The 20,773-nt window shown below is 45.5% G+C and overlaps 1 protein-coding gene across 1 annotated transcript in view; it reads right to left on the reverse strand.

Moving 5' to 3' along the window:
• Positions 1–20,773, reverse strand: part of CACNA1I (calcium voltage-gated channel subunit alpha1 I) — a 244,787-nt gene that overhangs the window by 106,089 nt on the left and 117,925 nt on the right. Inside the window, exon 3 of the mRNA XM_065422053.1 lies at positions 20,363–20,496. Coding sequence (XP_065278125.1) covers positions 20,363–20,496 — 134 coding nt within the window. The remainder of the gene's footprint in view (positions 1–20,362; positions 20,497–20,773) is intronic.

Here is a 20,773-nt window from a genome sequence, read left to right on the forward strand (position 1 = left end):
CAAATTATGAAGGATGAATATAAACACAAATAACACAACTATGTAGGGACAAAGTTAGAAAGGCCAAGGCACAAAATGAGATTAAACTAGCTACAGACATAAAGAGTAACAAGAAAACATTCTACAAATACATTAGAAGCAAGAGGAAGAACAATGACAGGATAGACTTGTTACTCAATGGGGCGGGGGGAACAATAACAGAAAATGTGGAAATGGCAGAAGTGTTAAATGACTTTTTTGTTTTAGGGCATGTCTACACTTGCCATTTAAAGTACAAAAAGTCCCTTTTTTGCGCAAAAACCACAGGAGCATCTACACTTGCCAATGACTTTTTGTGGAAAAACTCAGAAGTTTCACCACAAACAGAAAACCACCTCCACGAGAGGCGTACAGTTCTTACTGGTGATACTTTTGCAGTGATGTGCAAATGAAGACACGTTCTTCCTGTTTACACAGCTTTTAGCCTCCGGAGGGTATCACACAGTGCCTAAGTGACCACTCCGGCCTGCAGCTCTGACGCCAGGTAAACAGACCTCTGCCCCTCCCCCTGTAAAGCCCTGAAAACTTTGAAACTCCCCTTCCTGTTTTCTTGGCAAGTGCTCACTTATCATCTGGCCAGGTGACAATGCCTGCTCCACAGAGCAAAGGATCCCCTGCTTGGAGCAATGCTGAGCTACTGGAGCTGATCAGTGTTTGGGGAGAGGAGGCTGTGCAGGGATCCAGGATGCCCCGTGATCACCCCCCTCCACTTCCCACAAGACCTATCCTCAAAATGGAGAAAGCTGCACTGTGGGATAACTGCCCTCAGTGCACCGCTCTCATCAGGGATGGAAGTACTGCAAATGTGAACACAATCTGACGCCTGTGGAAGTGAGTGAGAACACAAACCAGCACTTTTCTTTTACCAGTTCCCTATCACCAGTGAAACTGACAGTGCAAAAACTCTGCAAGTGTAGACATAGCCTTAGTTTTAACCAAAAAGTTTAGCAGTGATTGGACATCTAACACAATTAATGCCAGTGAAAATGAGGTAGGATCAGAGGCTAAAATAGGAAAAGAACAAGTTAAAAATTACTTCGGGTATGTCTTCACTAGCATGGCAGCGCTTTAACATGGCTGTGTAGTCGCAGCATCAGCGCTGTAAAAAAAGCCACCCCCACGAGGGGAGTAGCTACCAGTGCTGGGAGCCCGGCTCCCAGCACTGGTGCGCTGTCTACATTGCCACTTTACAGCACTGTGTTTTTTTCACACCCCTGAGCGAGAAAGTTGCAGCGCTGTAAAGTGGCAGTGTAGACAAGGCCTTAGACATTACTTAGATGTCTTCAAGTCACCACGGTCTGATGAAATATATCCTGGAATACACAAGGAGCTGACTGAGGAGATATCTGAGCTATTAGCAATTATCTTCAAAAAGTCATGGAAGATGGGAGAGATTCCAGAGGACTGGAAAAGGGCAAATATAGTGCCAATCTACAAAAAGGGAAATAAGAACAACCCAGGGAATTACAGGCCAGTCAGCTTTACTTCAGTACCAGGAAAGATAATGGAGCAAATAATTAAGCAATCAATTGCAAACACCTAGAAGATAATAAGGTGATAAGTAACAGTCAGCATGGATTTGTCAAGAACAAATCCTGTTAAACCAACCTAATAGCTTTCTTTGACAGGGTAACAAGCCTTGTGGATAGGGTGAAGCAGTAGACAGGGGTGCCAGAACAATTTTTATAGTGGGGGTACTGAGAGCCATTGAATCAAACTGTAAACCCTATATATAATGGAAACCACTTCAAGCCAGAGGGTTCGGTAGTACCCCCAGCATCCCTAGTTCCAGCACCTATGATGGTAGATGTGGTATATCCTGACTTTAGTAAGGCTTTTGATATTGTCTCGCATGACCTTCTCATAAACAAACTAGGAAAATACAACCTAGAGGAGTTACTATAAGGTGGGTGCATAACTTGTTGGAAAATCATTCCCGGAGTGTAATTATCAGTGATTCACAGTGGAAGGGCATAATAAGTGGGGTCCCACAGGGATCGGTCCTGGATCTGGTTCTGTTCAATATCTTCATCAATGATTTAGATAACGGCATACAGAGTACACAAGTTTGCGGATGATACTACGCTTGGAGGGATGGTAAGTGCTTTGGAAGATAGGATTAAAATTAAAAATGATCTGCACAAACTGTAGAAATGGTCCGAAGTAAATAGGATGAAATTCAATAAGGACAAATGCAAAGTACTTCAGTTAGGAAGGAACAATCAGTTGCACACATACAAAATGGGAAATGACTGCCTAGGAAGGAGTACTGCAGAAAGGGATCTGGGGGTCATAGTGGACCACAAGCTAAATATGAGTCAACAGTGTAATACTGTTGCAAAAAAAAAAAAAAAAAAAAAAAAAAAGCAAACACCTGGGATATATTAACTAGAGTATTGTAAGCAAGACACGAGAAGTAATTCTTCTGCTCTACTCCACGCTGATTAGGCCTCAACTGGAGTATTGTGTCCAGTTCGGGGCGTCACATTTCAGGAAAGATGCAGACAAACTGGAGAAAGTCCATAGAAGAGCAACAAAAATGATTAAAAGTCTAGAAAACATGACCTATGAGGGAAGATTGAAAAAATTGGGTTTGTTTAGTCTGGAGAAGAGAAGACTGAGAGGGGACATGATAACAGTTTTCCAATACATAAAAGGTTGTTACAAGGAGGAGGGAGAAATATTGTTCTCGTTAACCTCTGAGGATAGGACAAGAAGCAATGGGCTTAAATTACAGCACGGGAGGTTTAGGTTGAACATTAGGAAATACTTCCTAACTGTCAGGGTAGTTAAGCACTGGAATAAATTGCCCAGGGAGATTGTGAAATCTCTGTCATTGGAGATTTTTAAGAGCAGGTTAGACAAACGCCTGTCAGGGATGGTCTAGATAATACTTAGTCTTGCCATGAGTGCAGGGGACTGGACTAGAAGACCTCTCGAGATCCTTTCCAGTCCTATGATTCTATGATATACAAGAGACCTTGAGTTACAAGGAAGGACAGTCCCAGTCACTTGTTCCATGTGCTGACCAATCTATTAACACATTGACCCTGGCCTGAACGTACCAAAAGGGTCTGGCCTGGAGCACCTTCAACTCATGCCAACCATTGAAGCAGAGAACAAGCATACAGGGAAGAAGGACACTGATGGTGAGGTCTGAGCCCAGGCTGAATAGCTTCACCAGCCACAACTTTGCATTTATTTTGCTCCTCTTCCCTATATGCTCCAGAGAGAAGAATGATGTTTAGAACCTGAGAACAGCAAAAGAACCCGGCCAAACTGACTGTGTCAGGTGACAAGAAGTAGTCATGAACAAGAGACCTTTGATAGCCACATTTTAGATTTTTTTTTTCTCAAATGAGCTGGATTCCTTACATACAAAAGCCACACAGAATGGACACAAAAGGTACATGAAATAAACATGAAAGTGACACGTGATGGGCACAAGGGAACACAAACTAAGCACAAAAGGGATAGAAAAGTCATATGCAATGGGAACAAAGAACATTGGCAAAAGGTACACAGCAAGGACATGCGAGCCCACACCGAATGATTATAGAACCATTACAGGAAGGAGAGGAAACTTGGTCCTGTTGCTAAGGCACTGGCCTGAGTCTCAAGAGATCTGGTTTCAATAATTCCCTTCTCTAATGTGGACTTTCTTTGAGCAAGTCACTTAATCTCTCTGCGCTACTTCCTTTCTCCCACCTTTCACCTGTCTTATCTACTTAGGCTATGTCTACACTACGAACTAGGGCTGTGATTCCCAGCTCTGGAAGTATAAATAGCAGTGTAGCTGTGGGAGCAAGGGCAGTGGCAGTATGGTTTGCCATGTGGCGTACAAACCCATCTGAATCCTGGCTAAGCCATGCCACCACTGTGCATGCGATGGCGGCTACCTTACTATTTATACTCATCGAGCTAGCATGAGTATGTGTGCACGAGCTGGGAATCACACCCCTTGCTCGTATTGCAGAGTAGCCTTAGCTTGTAAACTCTTTGGGGTGGGGACTGTCTCTTGCTAGGTGCATGTACAGAATACACAGCAGAGGTACAGACATGAAATAGCAGCAAAGAGTCCTGTGGCACCTTCTAGACTAACAGACGTATAGGAGCATGAGCTTTCGTGAGTGAATACCCACTTCTTCGGATGCATGTAGTGGAAATTTTCCACTACATGCATCCGAAGAAGTGGGTATTCACTCACGAAAGCTCATGCTCCTATACGTCTGTTAGTCTAGAAGGTGCCACAGGACTCTGCTGCTTTTACAGATCCAGACTAACACTGCTACCCCTTTGATACTAGACATGAAATAAGCACAGAAGGGACAAATGACATTTTTATTATACAGCCTATAAGAGTCTACTGGATGCTTCATGACCGAAAAAAGCAGCCCTGGCCCATATCCCAAAGGGCTTGCAATCGTGATGCAAAGGAGAGGGAACAGAAGGGGTTGGAGGAGGAGGAGGAAGAGAGTTACAGCAATAGGATTACGTTACTCAGTGAAGGCTGCACAGCAAGGTGGGATTTTTTCCCCCGGTATCTAAAACATCGTGGGTGACTCTCCTCACGGCAGAAATGAGTCTCAGGAATGGAATGAGAATGTGCTGCCCTTGCAGACCAGGTTGCAGAGGCAACAGGGTATTGAGGTTGACAACATTAGCAAGAGGGCAAAGGCAAGGGAATGCTGATATAGTTCTCTCTCCCATGAGGAGGTGGCCAGCATGGAATTGTCTCTTTCAGTCTGCATGGTCAGCTGTGTGTCCAGCCTTAGATGCCAACTGTCGTATTTCATTCCAGGGGCGATGACTCCATGCAGTCATGTGTCTCCCCTTCCCAAATAGGACGTAGGGGGCATTTTAGCTACTCACCAGTCTTATTTTAGATTTCCCCTTTCCCTCACTTCAAGGCAAAGGAACCTGGTGGATGTCAGTACAATAGCTGAGGAAATGGAAGATGCTGTGTCTCAAATTTCCCACCTACAATATGGAAGAGGGGCCAGGATAGTCACTCCTGAAAATGCCTACATCCACATGGTAAGCAGGGATGGTGGGGAAGGCCAATTACCCTTGGAAACTCCCACCTCCAGCTTAGAAATCTGTGGCCATGGAGTGAGGTGGGAGAAACGTTCCAACACCCAATTCCATGGCTAATCCTTTCATTGGCTCATATTATCTTAGTGTCCTGTACCCCCATCCTATGTCTCCTCTCACCTGACATACCTTGCCCAGCCCCACCCATTCAAGGATATTAAAAATCCTCTACCATGGCACCTCAGATAGGCATATTCCTCCAAACAGTTCATTCCTAGGAGTCAGAGACAATCAGCCTGGACAAACCCCCCACAGCCTCTTCCAATAGCTGCCCCGATTAGTGGAAGAAAGAGGCAGAAATAGCTGAACCAACCAGCTTCAAAGCACCTAAGAAGCCAATTGCTGTCTGGTTAGTGTGGTTCATTCATGCTAACAGCAATAATGGCGGAGCAAGAGCAAGGAAGGCAAGAAAGCAAATAAGAAGCTAAATTGTTAAGTGAACAGTGTATCATGAAAGACACCTGCTATGAGGCCTCATTAGTAAAGTACGTACCCTGGCTTATCCACAAGGAGAAAGCGGCAGACCGTCCTGAAAGCAGCATGGTGCCATTGATGTGAGGAGCTGAGTCCAGGATCCATCCCCATACCCCCACTGGGGCAGCTCCTCCTCACATCTCGATCCCCCTGTTGGGGCAGCCCCCCGGTGCTTATGTTCCAAGCAGTGTTGGCATTGGCTATGGCTAACTGAACTGAGCCCAAACCCGACCAAGCTCGAGAGTGTCAAGTTGTTTGCAGACCTGACCCAAGCCGAATCCAACACTTGTAGCTAGGTCCCACTGAGTACGTGTCGGGTTGCAAGGCTCTACTTCAGGCTCTCGACAGCACTGAGGACACTAAGAGCACTCAATACATATTGATTAGCAATATCTCATGCTATGTATCCAGACAAACACTCAACCATGAGGTTTGAAGGCTCTTGCACACATTCTGCAATCATAACTTTTGTGGCAAGGCTTGAAAACGGGCCCTAAAGGGTCAAGCAAAACTACTGAGGAAACCATTGAATAACACCTTCCATTCCTCCCACTGAGAAAACCATCAAATGACATCAGATGAGACTTGGCCAATCATGACAGTTTGCTTTAGATTTCTTTGCATACCATAATCTGATTGGCTTAGCAGTTTTATTTATTTCTTTTAAAATCAGATTTCATGCCTCTGCAATTATAACCCTTCACTAGCAGCAGAGCTGGGAGATACAATATAATTTTTGCCCTCCTTGTTTTGCTGGCAATGGGAATTTTTACTCCATTTCTTATTAAAAACAAAATATAAACCAAACCAAACCCCATGCTGTACAGGATAACTTAATTGAGTAAGTAATTTTTTATTTAATCAGGTTTTTTTTTATTTCTCTCCAAGCAAAGGCTTGCTGAAAGCTGCCTGAGTCTATGATACCTTTCCCTAGCTGAATGGGATGTGATTATGTCACACCCCTGTATGTTCACATTTCCCTCCAAACCTAGTAATAAGAGAAAATATCAGAATGTCTTAACAGTTGGAGGGACACTTTGTGACTAATATATAAGACATAATCAGGTTTTCTCTCTGTGATGAGAAAGCTAGGTGAGACTGAACAGCTCAGGGAACTGAAGAAAGAATGTGGGGCCTAGGTTTTTAAAAGCAGGAACCTAAAAATAGGCTCATAAATCCATATTTAGGCACTTCAATAAGTGACTTGATTTCCACAAGTGCTGAGTGTTACAGCCTGGCCCGTGCCCCCCTGTATAGTCATCAGTCTGTTGTGGGTGGACCCTGATGCTGGGTCCCTTGTACTTCCAAGCCAACTAGGTCTGGGTAAAGCCTAGCAACTGTTTCTTAGCTCTGGGATTCTAGAGGATACTCCCAGACTCAGACCTTTGTCCAGTGCCCTGCCTTGGGAGGTGGGACACCATCATCCAGCTGTCCTAGCGCCTGAAACCAGTGTCTGAGACCTCCAGAGTCCCCAAGCTACCGAGGGATGCTCCTCCTGAACTCCACGTAGATTGTGGGCCACTCTGGGCTTCACAGGCTTAGCAAAGAACACAGTCACTTTGACTCTTAAAACATTCAGCAGTTACAGATTCTTGAAAATAACAAAAATCCCTTGTCCTAGTCAGAGCTCACTTCTCCTTGTGAGTCTGAGGTTCGTTAGAGTTTCAGGATGCATACCGTCCCTCCTGCCCTCATCCTCCTGCAACTCCTTCTTATATGTGGCCATGGCTGCCCCCACAACACAGAGCAGGACCCCGCTCTCAAACAGGACCCTTGTCTCTGTACCACATGTTCATGCTGAGGCCAGCTCTACACTAGGGGCTTGTCAACACTACAAGTGCTTTGCTGGCATAGCTATATTGGTATTGCCATGTGGGCAAAGCCACCTAGTAGAGATGCAGGTTATACCAAACAAAGGAGTTCTTCTACCAGTATAGTTAAACCAACTCCATAAGCTATACAGGCAAAAGGATTCCTGCCGCTACACTAGGGCTTTTAGCAACATATCATTGTCCCCTTGGAGGTGTGATTTTTTCCCACACTCCTAGCCACTATAACTATACCAGCAAAACTTTGCAAGCATAGCTTTTTCCAGCCCCCTGAGTGAAACAAGCTATACCAGTAAAATTGCGTCTACATGAGGGGCTTTTGCCAGCACGGGTATGTCAGTCAGGGAACTCATCTCTTCACACCTCTGATTGACATAGCTATGAACATTTGCTGGCATAGCTTAGACCTGGCTTGAGAAGCTCCCGACTCACCGGTCAGGTTCGCTTGCCCCTTGTAGGTTCCTGTATAGAGACTCTTGTTCCATGGGGGTGAGCCAGTAGCTGAGAGTCATTCAGTGTTGATAACAAGAGATGGCTCTCGGTGACAGTCCTTCAGCGAGGTGTTTAACACCTTCCCCGAGAAGGACAGCTGGCTGAAATGAAGTGCAACAGGCTGCCCTTGGACAAGCCCAGACTTATGCAGTCATCGTGCCCATATAGAATGTGTGGAAACAGAGTTCATACACTGATACTGTCATATCCCACTAAGTAACCAGCAGCACCCATTCAGAGTGAGTTGTGTGTTCAGTCTGTTGTTTATTCTCCACGAGGGTCACCTGGCTGGGCTTCTGGGCCCCTGAATGGGCCAGGAGAGACAGTCTATTTGTTTATGTCTCTCTAAGGACTGCGTGCTGGGAACTTTGGGTATGTACTCAACCCCAGAGTTTGAAGTTCGAGCGATTAATCCCTCCCTGTTAGCGAGAGATGAAGCTAGAAGTGTAGAAGTCATTTGCCAGGTGAACGGGAGTGGCAAACAGGCAGGGCTGGCTCTAGGCACCAACGTTCCAAGCATGTGCTTGGGGCGGCCCTTTCCAAGAGGCGGCATTCCGGCACTTTGGGGGCGGCACTTTTCAAGGGGCGACACTTTTTTTTTGCTTCGGCCGTGGCACTCCGGCTTTTTTTTTTTTTTGTTGCTTGGGGTGGCAAAAAACCTGGAGCCAGCCCTGCAAACAGGGGAGCTGAGAGAGGGAGTGTGAGAGGCTCTCTTTCTAGCTACAGTTCTATGTTCAATACCCTGATGCCAGCAATGGATGTTTTCTTTCCTGCTTGAAACCAGAAGGGACTTCCTCTGCATGAAGTGGAAGTTGGTGGCTGTGCTGGAAAAATAGATTTGTGATTTGGAAGGACAAGTACTGACTCTACAGAGCATCAGAAAGACTGAGGAGAAAGACTTAGCAAACCAGATTCAAGTAATATCACATGCACCCCTCTCCTCTCAGAATCAAGAAAGAAAGAAACTGGTGACCAAGGAACCAGAGAGGAGGCTTGGCAGTTTGTAACCACCAGAGACAAGAGGACCAGGCAACATTCTGTGTGGCTGGAGGCATATGAGATTGGGCTGGCTGTGACCACCAGAGAGAAGAGGACCAGGAAGAATATCCACAGAGTTAGAAGTACTACTCAGCCCAACCCACAAGACTATCAAGAGTGCCCATGAAAAGATCTCCAACCATTCAAAGAAGGCAGACTGTGTTTGTCAGGGATTCTATGCTAAAAGAATGGAAAGAACATTCGGCAAGGGACAGGCAGACAATAGGATGGTGTGCTGTCAGCCTGGAGACAAGCCAAGAGATGTGACTGCAAGATTGGAAGGGCTTCTGAAGGCAGCAGGCGAGGCTCCACTGGTGATGCTGTATATGAGCACTAATGACACTGCTTCACATGACACTTACACCATAGATTATAGATAAGGCTCCATGTATGTCACGGAGGTCATGGAAGTCACGGAATCCGTGACTTCTGTGACTCTCCACTTCAGCCTCAGGGGCTGCGGGACTCTGGAGCTGGCAGCCAGCAGGGCCCTGGCAGGGTTCCAACGACAGGCGACAGCAGCGACAGGGAGCCTCCTGCAGGGTTCCAGTGACAGGCGACAGACTCCTGAGGGGGCCCTCCTCAGGGTTCCAGCGACAGGCAACAGCCTCAAGTGAGGGGGTGGGGGCACCTCAGGCGAGCGGCTTGGGGTGTCCCGTTTTCAATTTGGGAAATATGGTCACCCTGCAACTCCCAGCCGCTGTTGGCAGAGGGGGGGCCCCCTGCAGCTTCCAGCTGCCACGGGCAGAGGGGGAACCCCACAGCTCCCAGCCACCACGTTGGCGGGAGAAACCATGGAGCCGCAGTAGCAAAATTCACAGACAGGTCACCACTTCCATGAATTTTTGTTTATTGTTCGTGACCTGCCGTGAATTTTACTAAAAATAATCATGACAAAATCTTAGCCTTAATTATAGACGACTTCAGAGAACTTGGACAGGTGTTGAAGGAGGAGAGGAATGTCTATGTGATCTTTCTAAGAGATCCTTCCCATCCCGCACACAAAGGAATTCAGAAGATTCTGGGAAGTGAACTGGTGCCTAGGTAAGTTGCATAAGGTAAAGTGTTTGGTTTTATGGAATATTGGCCACCTTCTGTGAGTAGAGGGGGCTGTACAATTTAGATGACCTCAGCTTGAAGAAAGGGAACCAATCTTCTATGGCACAGATTGGCTTGACTTGCCAGGGGGGCACTAGCAATGAAAGGGGAGAGCGAAAAGGGGAATAAATGAGCTCTGATTTCCCACAAAATCAAGATGTTGGTAACAAAATAATCAAGGACCAAAGGATGAGAAGAAAAAATTTAATTGCCTAGGCAGCCAGTACCAGGAACCTGGGTAATAAACAAGAGGAACTGGAATTGCTCATTTGTGAGAATATATTTCACCTAGTTAGCATTACTGAAACCTGGTGGAAAGTTTTGCACATTTGGAATGTTAAAATCAATGGCTATAAGCTATTTAGGAAGGATTGAGTGGGCAAAGGGAAGTAGGAGTGGCATTCTATGTAAAAAATGGCATTACCTGTTTCCAAGTCACTGACAACTCAGAAGCAAATTATCTTGAATGTTTATGGATCAATGTTCTAACAGATAAGTCGCAAGACTGGGTACTAGTTGGTGTCTGCTACAGACCACCAGATCACACTAGAGAACATGATGATTGGCTCGCTAAGCACCTACCTCTAATGTGTAGGGGGGAAAACTGCATCATCATGAGAGATTTCAGTTTGAGTGACATATGCTGGAGGTCTCATGCTGCCAGTACTAAAACATCTTTGAAATTTCTAAACATTATAAATGAAAACTTCGTAACTCAGAAAGCATTACATCCAACATGGGGGAATTCTATATTAGATGTTATTTCAACAGATATACAGGTGTTGTTCACAGAACTAAAAGTTAGCTTAGGAGAAAGTGATCACGACTTAATCACATTGGTTATGTGCAAACAGAATGAAGTCCAAACCAGTAATATGTATACTTGGTGCTTTAAAAGGGCCATTTTCCCAAAGCTTAGAACAATTGGACTAGATGACCTCCTGAGGTCCCTTCCAACCCTGATATTCTATGATTCTAATTATGAGCCAAATCATCTGAGAGAAAGAATTTAAATCAGAAAAATTTGAATGATAGTTGAGAGCTGTTTAAGAACATTTTACTAGATGCCCAAAAAGCCACAATCCCATAATCGAGAAGAACGTCTAGTATCTTGGTTAAAAAAGATAACCTGGCTTAGAAGGGAAATGAAAGCAGCAATAACAAAAACAAAGCAAAAAGCAAAAAATACAAATGGAAAAAAGGGGCAGTTGACAGCAATGAACATAAATAAGAAGCTAGAATATGTAGGAAATTCATTAGGGAAGCAAAAGGACACAAGGAAAACTCTATGGCCAGCAGAGTTAAGACAAGTAGAAGGATTTTTTTTTTTACATAAATCAAGAACAAAAGGAATCCTAGTAATAGTAGTGGTCCATTAATAGATGGAAGTGGTAGAATTATGAATAGTAATGCAGAAGAGGAGAAATATTTAATAAATATTTGTTCTATATTTAGATAAAATCCAGATGATGTATTTACATAATAAGATGATGGTGAAATACTTTCCATTCCAACAGTAACTAAGAAGCATTTTAAACAGAAGCTACTGACGACAGACATTTTTAAATCAGCAGGTGCAAATATCTTGCATGAAAGAGTTTTGAAAGAGCTGGCCAAGAAGCTCTCTGGACAGTTAATACTGATTTTTAATATTTCCTGAAAAACTGGGAAAGTTCCAGAGGACTCTAAGAAAGCTAATGTTGGGCTACTATTTAAGCAGGGTAAACGGGGTGACCTCAGTAAGTAAAGGCCTATCAGCCTGACATCAATCCTGTCATGGACCAAGTTATAGGTGGTCAGTTCTAGTGGTGATCCCGCCTAGTGGTTGGAGCCAGGACCCAGGAACAAGAAACAGAGGCAGAGGCAGGGTCAGGGGTCAGAGCCAGAGCAAAAAGCCAAGTCAAGGGTTGTAGCCAGATGTGGGGCATAGAAGCAGGGATCTGGAACAAGGCAAGAAGGCTGGAAGAAGGCAGGGCGGCGGCCAGTCAGGAATTCAAGTTGCTCAGACAACTTCCTGTGCCTCCTTCTGGCTTAAATAGTAAGTCTGAGTGAGTCAGAGAGGCCTGACATCTCCTCCAATCAGGAGCTTTGTGGGTGGTGCCTCTGGTGAGCTAGGGTCCACTGGTATCAGTGAGCTGCTGGGTAGTGGCAGCAGTCCAAGGACTACCTGGGCACCTGCTGACCTGGGTTTGAGACCCATGATTCCGCATAGATCTCAGACAAATTAATGGGACAGCTGATATGGGATTCAATTAATAAAGAATTAAAGGAGGGTAATATAATTAATTCCAATCAACATGGGCTTATGGAAAATAGATCTTATCAAACTATATTGATATTATTGCAGGTTTTGTTGATAAAGACTATAATAGTATTGACATAACTAGAACACCACAAAATCAACATGGCACAGATTAAATGGATTAAAAATTGGCTAACTGATAGATCTCAAAATGTAACTGTAAATAGGGAATTATCATCAAGCAGGTGTGTTACTAGGGGTCCCACATTAGTTCTTGGTCCTACACTGACTTGGGGGAAAAAATCATTACTGATAAAATGTGCAGGTGACACAATGGTAGAGGGAGTGGTAAATAATGAAGAGGTCAGGTCACTGATACAGAGCAATCTGGAGCAAACAATATACATTTCAATGCAGTCAAATGTAAGATCAGACATCTAAGAAAAAAGATGTAGGCCATACTTACAGGATGGGGGACTCTATTCTGGTAAGCAGTGACTCTGAAAAAGACAGGGGGGTCATGGTGGATAATCAGCTGAACATAAGTTCCTAGTGTGACCCTGTGCTAATGTGATCCTTGGATGCATTAACAAGAATATTAAATAAAAGTAGAGAGGTTCTCTGACCTCTGCATTAAGCACGGATGCATCTGCTACTGGAATATTGTGTCCCGTTCTGGTGCTCACACTTCAAGAAGAATCTTGTGTGATGCTACATGGAATATAGGAGACACTTTATGATATTGGTGATACCAATATTATAAAATTGCAATGAATTGTGCCAGATTTGCCGTGTGAGGTATCTGCAAAAATGTCATAATTTGCCAAATATGATTATCTTGTTCATATGTTTGTATCACTTTGTATTATGAGTTATAGATATGTAGGGTATATCTGTATTTCCAAACTTGTGCTGTGTTTCTGGGTGACCCCCCGCCAGAAATAATGGCACCAGCACTAAGCCTGCTTGATGGCCCATCAAGGGACATCAGCTGTACAATGAACCCTCTGAAAGGAGCCAAGACTACACCTTACGACTCAGCAAGGCATGCAGGGGCATGCCTATGGAAAGAACTCTAAGGCCTTTCAATGACGTGTACTATGAGTTTGTTGTGTGTGAAACTAAATAAGGGTACGACTTAAGCAATCGATTTATCCGGGATCGATATATCGCGTCTCGTTAAGACGCGATATATCGATCCCCGAACGCACTCACCGTCGACTCCGGAACTCCACCAGAGCGAGCGGCGGTAGCGCAGTCGACGGGGGAGCCGCGGCCGTCGATCCCGCGCCCTCTGGACCCCAGGTAATTCGATCCAAGATACTTCGACTTCCCCCCTCCTAGTGTAGACCAGCCCAAAGGAAGTACCAGACACATGGCAAAAAGACTATAAAGGGCAGCTGCATCATCTCCATTTTGTCATCAATCCTGCTTCTTGTCTTCAGTCCTGCTTCTTACCTCTGGAGTAACTTTTCTACAAACTGAAGCTCTGAACAAAGGACTGAATGATCCATCCAAGCTGTGGATGTGTTCCAGAGGAACTTTCAAGCCAGCAAACTCACCAATACTACTAAGAACCTGATATATGGACTTTGAAGTCTTTGTATGTATGTGACTGCTTTACCATTTAACATCTCTCTTCTTGTTCTTTCATTTTTCTTGATAATAAACCTTTAGTTTTAGACACTAAAGGATTGGCCGGCAGTGTGGTATTTTGGGTAAGATCCAAACCTATATTGACCTGATAATGTGGCTGACCCTTTGGGGTCAGAAGAACATTTTGTATATGTGAGCAGAGTTTTTTAAATAACTGCTCACTGTTCTATGTATTGACTGGGAACCAGAGAACTGGAATACAATAAAGGGGGCTGCGTGATTTATTTTTTGCTTCTTGATAACCAGTGTGGGGGATCAGCACCACAGTTTGTGACTGGTTGGGGAGTTTAACTTCAGTGTTACCCACCAGTCTTGGGAGTATCTGCTCTCCCTTTTGCAGCCTGCCCTGACCTTGGCATTTCCAGTGAGGGCTGCCCCAGGCACCCTGAGTCACATCTTGAAAAATTGGAGAGGGTTCAGAGAAGAGCCACAGGAATGATTAAAGAATTGGAAAACATGCCTTATAGTAACAGACTCAAGGAGCTCAAACTATTTAACTTATCAAAGAGAAACTTAAGGGTGATTTGATCACAGTCTGTAAGTACCTCCATGGTGAACAGAAATTTGATAATAGAGGGTTCTTCAATCTAGAAGACAAAGGTATAGCAAGATCCAATGGCTGGAAGTTGAAGCTGGACAATTTCAGTCCAGAACTGGAGCACAATTTGACAGTAAGAGTAACTAACCATTGGAACTATTTGCCAAGGATAGTAGTGGATTCTCATCACTGGAAATGTTTAAATCAAGATTGGATGTTTTTCTGAAAAACATGCTCTAGTTCAATGACAGCTATCAGATTTGGATCAGGAATAAGTTCAGGGAAGTCCTAAGGCCTTTGTTACACAAGAGGACAGACTAGATGATCACAACAGTCTCTTCTGGCCTTATGTAATCTATGAACATCAGCCCTTTTCCCTCAACCTACACACACACATATGCGCATGTAAGGACAAGTCACATGAATATCCCAATCTGGGCTTGTAGTGGGCCCCACAAAACAGGTCAGAGATAAAGTTAACATCCCACCAAGGACAGGTAATAATGGCATCTAGGATCAGGACAGGTAGAGTAAACACTCCTCCCTAAATAGGAGGCGATCCCCCCACAGATCCAGGAAGGTAGCATGATTATATAAAACCTCAGCTAACTGGCAACCCTCAGAGCAGGACATTCAGAGTGAATTCCTCATCCTGAACAGGCAGTGACCCCCTCCAACCTCAAACACACACACACACACACACACACACACACACAGATTAGAACAAGGAAAGTGAATACATCACTATTTATAGGCAGTGAGCTGCCAGATCAGGAAAGCTAGAGTGAATATTCCATCCCAAAAATTGGTGGCCTAGGTCTGGAGACATTGACCTACATTCTCCAGAGTGATTAGTGATGTTGGGTGCCCAAACTTGAGACCCTAAAAGGAGCCTGGTTTTCCATGTCCCATTAAGTTGTCTCAAGTTGAGCATCCACAAAATCCAGCATGCAAAATCACTAGACATTTTTGGGAAATGCAGGCCATAAATCACAGCAGATAACATCTAAAGCAAAAGGTGGAGAGGAGGGCATCCCACCAGGATAGTTGGTGACAACTGCTGCCCACATCAGACATCTGGGTACCTGGAGACTACTGTCATCCAGTGACTAGTTGAAGGCTGGAATATCTACAAGCCAGATTGCAGCCTCATCGCTCATGTGCGCACAGGCATATGTGTTCTTTAACCCTGCAACAGCTGTCTTCGTTTTGGGAGCTTGCAGATTTCTTAAGAGGAATAATAAAGAAGGAAAATATTGACTTAGTGAGGGCTGGTTTTGGGGTTTGTTTTTTTTAAATTCTGTTTTGTTTTTTCTAAACCACTCCAAAAACTAGGGAGGGAAGGGGGAGAAAGTTCTGGTGATGTCAGCTTCCATTGCCATGGAAACTGAACATTTTTAGTGACAATGAAGTCTTCTTCCTCGAGGGGCTGGATTGTGTGGGGAGAAAGGGCGAGCAGGGCAGGGGGCGGACAAGGGAATTCAGTTAACTAAAACTATAGCTTCTGGCTTTCTAAAGGTAGTGAAAAGAGAGCGAGAGAAAAAACGACCAAATGAATAAATTACTTGAACTAATGAACAAGTGAACCAAGTTTATGCAACCAAAACACCATTTGGGGTGATTATCAGCAAATGACTGTTCTTTTTGTTTTTGCCACATTTTTTTTGGATAAAGGATACTATTGTCGCAAATAGTCAGAGGGAGGTAATTTAAACCACCTGGGAATGCCCCGTAGGATAGTCTCCCCAGCTGTCTGTTGTTCCTCTGCTCTTTCTGGCCACAGGGTGATCTTTTAATCCTGGGCTCTCGGTCTGGTGGACTGGGTAGGTGTTTGTTTTGGGGCAGGTGAGTTGTTCGTTTTTCCCTTGGTTTGAGGAAAGGAGCCTGATGGTGCCTAGTTCTATCATCTCCCCAATACCACACTTTCCTTCTTTGAGCCAAATTTGAGTCCTATTGAAGTCAATGGGAGCTCTGCCATGGAATTGATATGGAACAGGACATGGCCCGCAGTACAGGGCAGGGGAGAGGAATGACTCGATTCTGATTTAGGATGTAGTTAAATGAGATAGGAGACATGAGGACCCAGTGTCAAGGATTTCCATGGGACTTCCAGGCAAACAGAGGTTTCTAACGGAGTCAGTTCTAGTCAGAGATGAACCAGCAAGGAGGGGTTTGGATTTTGGACAGGTTACGCGAGGATTTGGGTTGGAGGCTGAATCAGAACTGGGGTTCCGGGGTTGGGTTTGAGGCTGAATAAAAGCTTGCATTCAGATTTTGATGGCAAACATTAGTTTGATCACACCCAAATTGCATAAGCAACATTAATGGATTTCAAATAATAAAACAACAAATAACTACTAGTTCTTACACAGCACTAATGGCTCTCTTCTCTCTCTGACAGATAACATAATATATACATTATAAAATAGCTTATATATAGATCCCTGCACAGATACAAATTTATATCCGTGGATGCGGATGTTTGCAGATATAGAGTGGATACCCGTGGAGCTGCAGGGCTCTACCAGGAACCACAGTGGTGAAAGCAGTAGCATGTCAGGCCGTCGCTTGCAGGAGCCAGCGCCCAGCCTGGGCAGATCCTCCGGAGAGGCTGTACCACCTCCAGCTCTGCCCACTGTGGCAGCCCCAGACTCACCGGCAGCTGTCCTTGGTCACGCTACTGTGTTCAAGCGGCTCACACGCTCCCGGACAAGAGACGCACACCCAGCAGTGCTGGAATAATTTGTATTTTGGGGGTGCTGAGAGCCATTGAACCAAACTGTAAACCCTGGATATAATTGAAACCACTTCAAGCCAGGGAGCGCAGCAGCACCCCCGGCACCCCTAGTTCCAGCACCTATACGCACACCACTGCATAGAAGAGACTCCTGTCCAGGAGCATGCGAGCCGCTTGCACACCTTAATGTGACCAGGGACAGCAGCCAGTGAGCAGGACTGGGGGCGGTACAGCCACGCGGGATGAGCTGTCCAGGCTGGGCGCTGGCTCCTGTGAGTGACGGCCCAACATGCTGCTGCTTTCGCTGCTGTGGTTCCTGGTAGAGCCCTGCAGCTCCACGGATATCCGCTTTATATCCATGGATATAAATTTTGTATCCGCGCAGGGCTCTACTTATATAAGTAAGTGGGAGGAATCTCTCTAATGGGAGAAGTCTTGTGAGATCAGACAATCTCATGAGATTTCCACCATCACAGGCCGATATCTCATGAGGACAGTTGCACCAGAACCAGAAAACAAGCCCCTTCCAGTTCTGAATCTGAAACCATAACCAAACATGTTGGATTTGTACCCAGGACTTGATTTGAAATCTCCCATGAGATCAGAAGGGCATAGGGAGAACGTGACTCTTTCTTTTGGGAAGGCTACTCCCAGCAGCGCTGGACGCTCCCTAGAAGTGGGGAGGCCACCGGCTCCCAGACAGTGGCCATACCCCTTCCCCAAGGCTCCCCCCACACTCTGCCCTTCCCCTAGGCCCTGCCACCACTCCGCTTCTCCCCCCCGAAGGTCCTGCCCTCACTCGCTCCTCTCTGCCCCCTCTCCCCCATCTCTTGCCCTTAAGGCAAGAAAAAAGGGGGAGGGCATAGCCCTCCCACTTTTAAAAGTGAGGACACCATGGCCAGGGGCACTGGAACAGGAGAGTGGGGGGGGAGAGGAGGGCCATGGCCCCATCACATACAAAGGGTTTCCTGCCTTAAGGGCAGGGCCGTGGGGAGGAGGGGCGCAGCGGGGGGCAGGGCCATGGTCCAGACACTGGTGGCCCCACCATTTCTAGGGAGCTTCTGGCATGCCTGCTCCCAGGGCACAAAGGTGGTGGGCTGGTGCACCTCCAAAGGAAGATGACCCGCATCCGGCATTTGCCCCCTGCCTGGCCAGCCTGTTTTATTTTGGGGAGGCTCTTCTACGTGCTGCCCGTGCAGAAGGGGTTCAGATTTGAGGTTCTAGTCTAGCATCTCTGGTGCTGGCGTTGGACATGGAAAGGTGAATGGCATTCCCTAATGGGATATGCCACTTAGCATCAGACAGGGAGAAGCCATCCATTTCCCAGTCTCCTCATTCCAAGTCAAGGAACTGGATTTCTGTGTCCACCTGGAATGGAGTCTTAATCCCGACCTGAATGACAGAGTGGTTCTGAGAGATCTTAACATGATCAGAGAAATACAACCAGCTCCAAGACACTCCATTCAAATGCACTTATTGTCCTTTTGCAATTCAGAAATCTGAGCTTTGATATCCCTCCTTTAACATCACTTCTCATGCCACTACACTACCCCCTCCATACGCTCAGCTGTACCTCGCTGTTACAGAGGCTCAGAATCAGTGCGCTGGGATGTGTACTGCAACATGATTCAGTTGTTTTAACTTATTTTCCATCGATTACCTCCTGCTCACCACAATGTGGGGCCAGTTTAATTAAAGATCCTAGCTACTGAAACACCAGGCTCAGGAATTGGAAGATGGGAAGGCTCTTCCCATCTCACCCACGTTGCTTTCAGTGTTGAAACACAGGATCTTTCATTTTCTTCCATTCTCTTTTAGGTACAGGCCGATTTCCCCACTGGGCACCTACCTTCATCTCTCAGACAACAAATTAAATGAGTTTGAAGGTCTCAGTTTAGTGCATCAGGAAACAATTGTCCTCACACCCAAAGGGAAACATCTTTCAAGCCTTGTTGCAGACAGGTGTATTAAAAACAAATGTAAACGATGTTCCTATTATTCACCCTGGGGAACAGTTGTGTGGGGTAAGCTTGAACGGCTCTGCCAGCTCAACCAGTGATACTGAGTTCTAGATGACAATGAAAGCTGGCTATTCCCTGCAGGGAGGAAAAGGGAGGTGGGGATACCTCTAGAAAGGAGCTATTTGTGTTTTGTTCGCTGTAAAAAAAAAAAAAAAAAAAAAAAAAACAGACATATTTTCTTCTGTAAACAGCAAAATTTCTGCCATGGGGCAATTTGATTAAAAACAAGCTGCACTCACCAGTGCAAGGAGTGAAATTTCACCACACATTCAAGTGGCAATCCTTGTGGGCTTTTGGCTGTGCATGCGCAGAGGCTTGGGAAGTGGAAATCAGAGCTTCACCATAGCAACTTTGTTGTTAAAAATGCTCAAATGTCAACTTGTCCCTAAGGTGCTGTGGGGTGGACTGATGTGATGCAAAGGCAGAAACCCACAGTTTCTAAAAGGATGCTTTTAATCTTAAAGCTGAGCTAGTGGAAGCAGAGCTGTTGCACTGATTTGGGCCAAGGCGACACCTCATTGGCCCAATTATGTTAAAAAAGGTTGCTGGGTTTCAGAGCCAGAGCTTCAGCTGATGTAAATCAGCTTAGCTCCCCTGCACTGAGGAAGTTACACCAATTCACACTAGTGGAAGGTCTGGCCCTCATTGTCTACTTGTTTCTCCACAATCCTGCTGAATTGAGCACATGCGTGATTCCAGGTTCTCAGGGACGATGCCCACAAAGCAACACAGCCACAAACACCTCAGGTGGTTTTGTTCTCATTGCAGCAGGGCAAATCAAGAGTAGCAATGTTCACTTCACCGGAATTGTGCTGGCCTTTCACTAAAGTAAATGGGAGCTGAATCTGTTCCTGTGCGTAAAACCCCCCCCAAGAACCTTCTATTCTCTTCCAGCACTTGCCACCAGGGCTTTGGAGCTGTGCTCTGGCTCTGCTCCAGCTCCAGGCAAAAACCTGCAGCTCCACTGCTCCGGAGCTGCTCGGCGCTCCAGCTCCAGGCTACGCTCCCCTGCTTGCCACAACGCTGAGATGGGGACCATGTCCCAACTGCATGCAACACTCCAGCACTCCAACACTGTAAAAACACAGAATACAGTTAACCTACCCAGCCATCACAATGAAGAAATCCAGGCGGTTCCAGGTGTCTCCAAGGTAACACTTCTTGCCAAAGATCCCAAGGGCCACCATCTTCAGCACCATCTCCATTGCAAAGAAGATGAAGATGAAATCATCAAATACCTGAAGGAGCCACAGGGAAAATGGAGGGTAAGTTTAACAAGTGCTCGCTGCCCTTTTGGTCTATAGTTCAGAGTGTGTAGATGAATATAAATTTCAGTGTGCACAAAAATGAGTGACTGACAGTGCTGGACAGTGGAGGTGCTGGACAAGTTGCCTCTGAACATGGCTGGATGAATAGGAATACATAGAGTATAAGTGAACTATCTATATTCTAGTGCCAGAGACTACATTCAATCTCTCTCTCTCTCTGGCAAACTCTTGTGATTTTTTTAAAGCA

Source organism: Emys orbicularis, chromosome 1 (genome assembly GCF_028017835.1).
Source record: "Emys orbicularis isolate rEmyOrb1 chromosome 1, rEmyOrb1.hap1, whole genome shotgun sequence".
Lineage (NCBI taxonomy): Eukaryota > Metazoa > Chordata > Testudines > Emydidae > Emys > Emys orbicularis.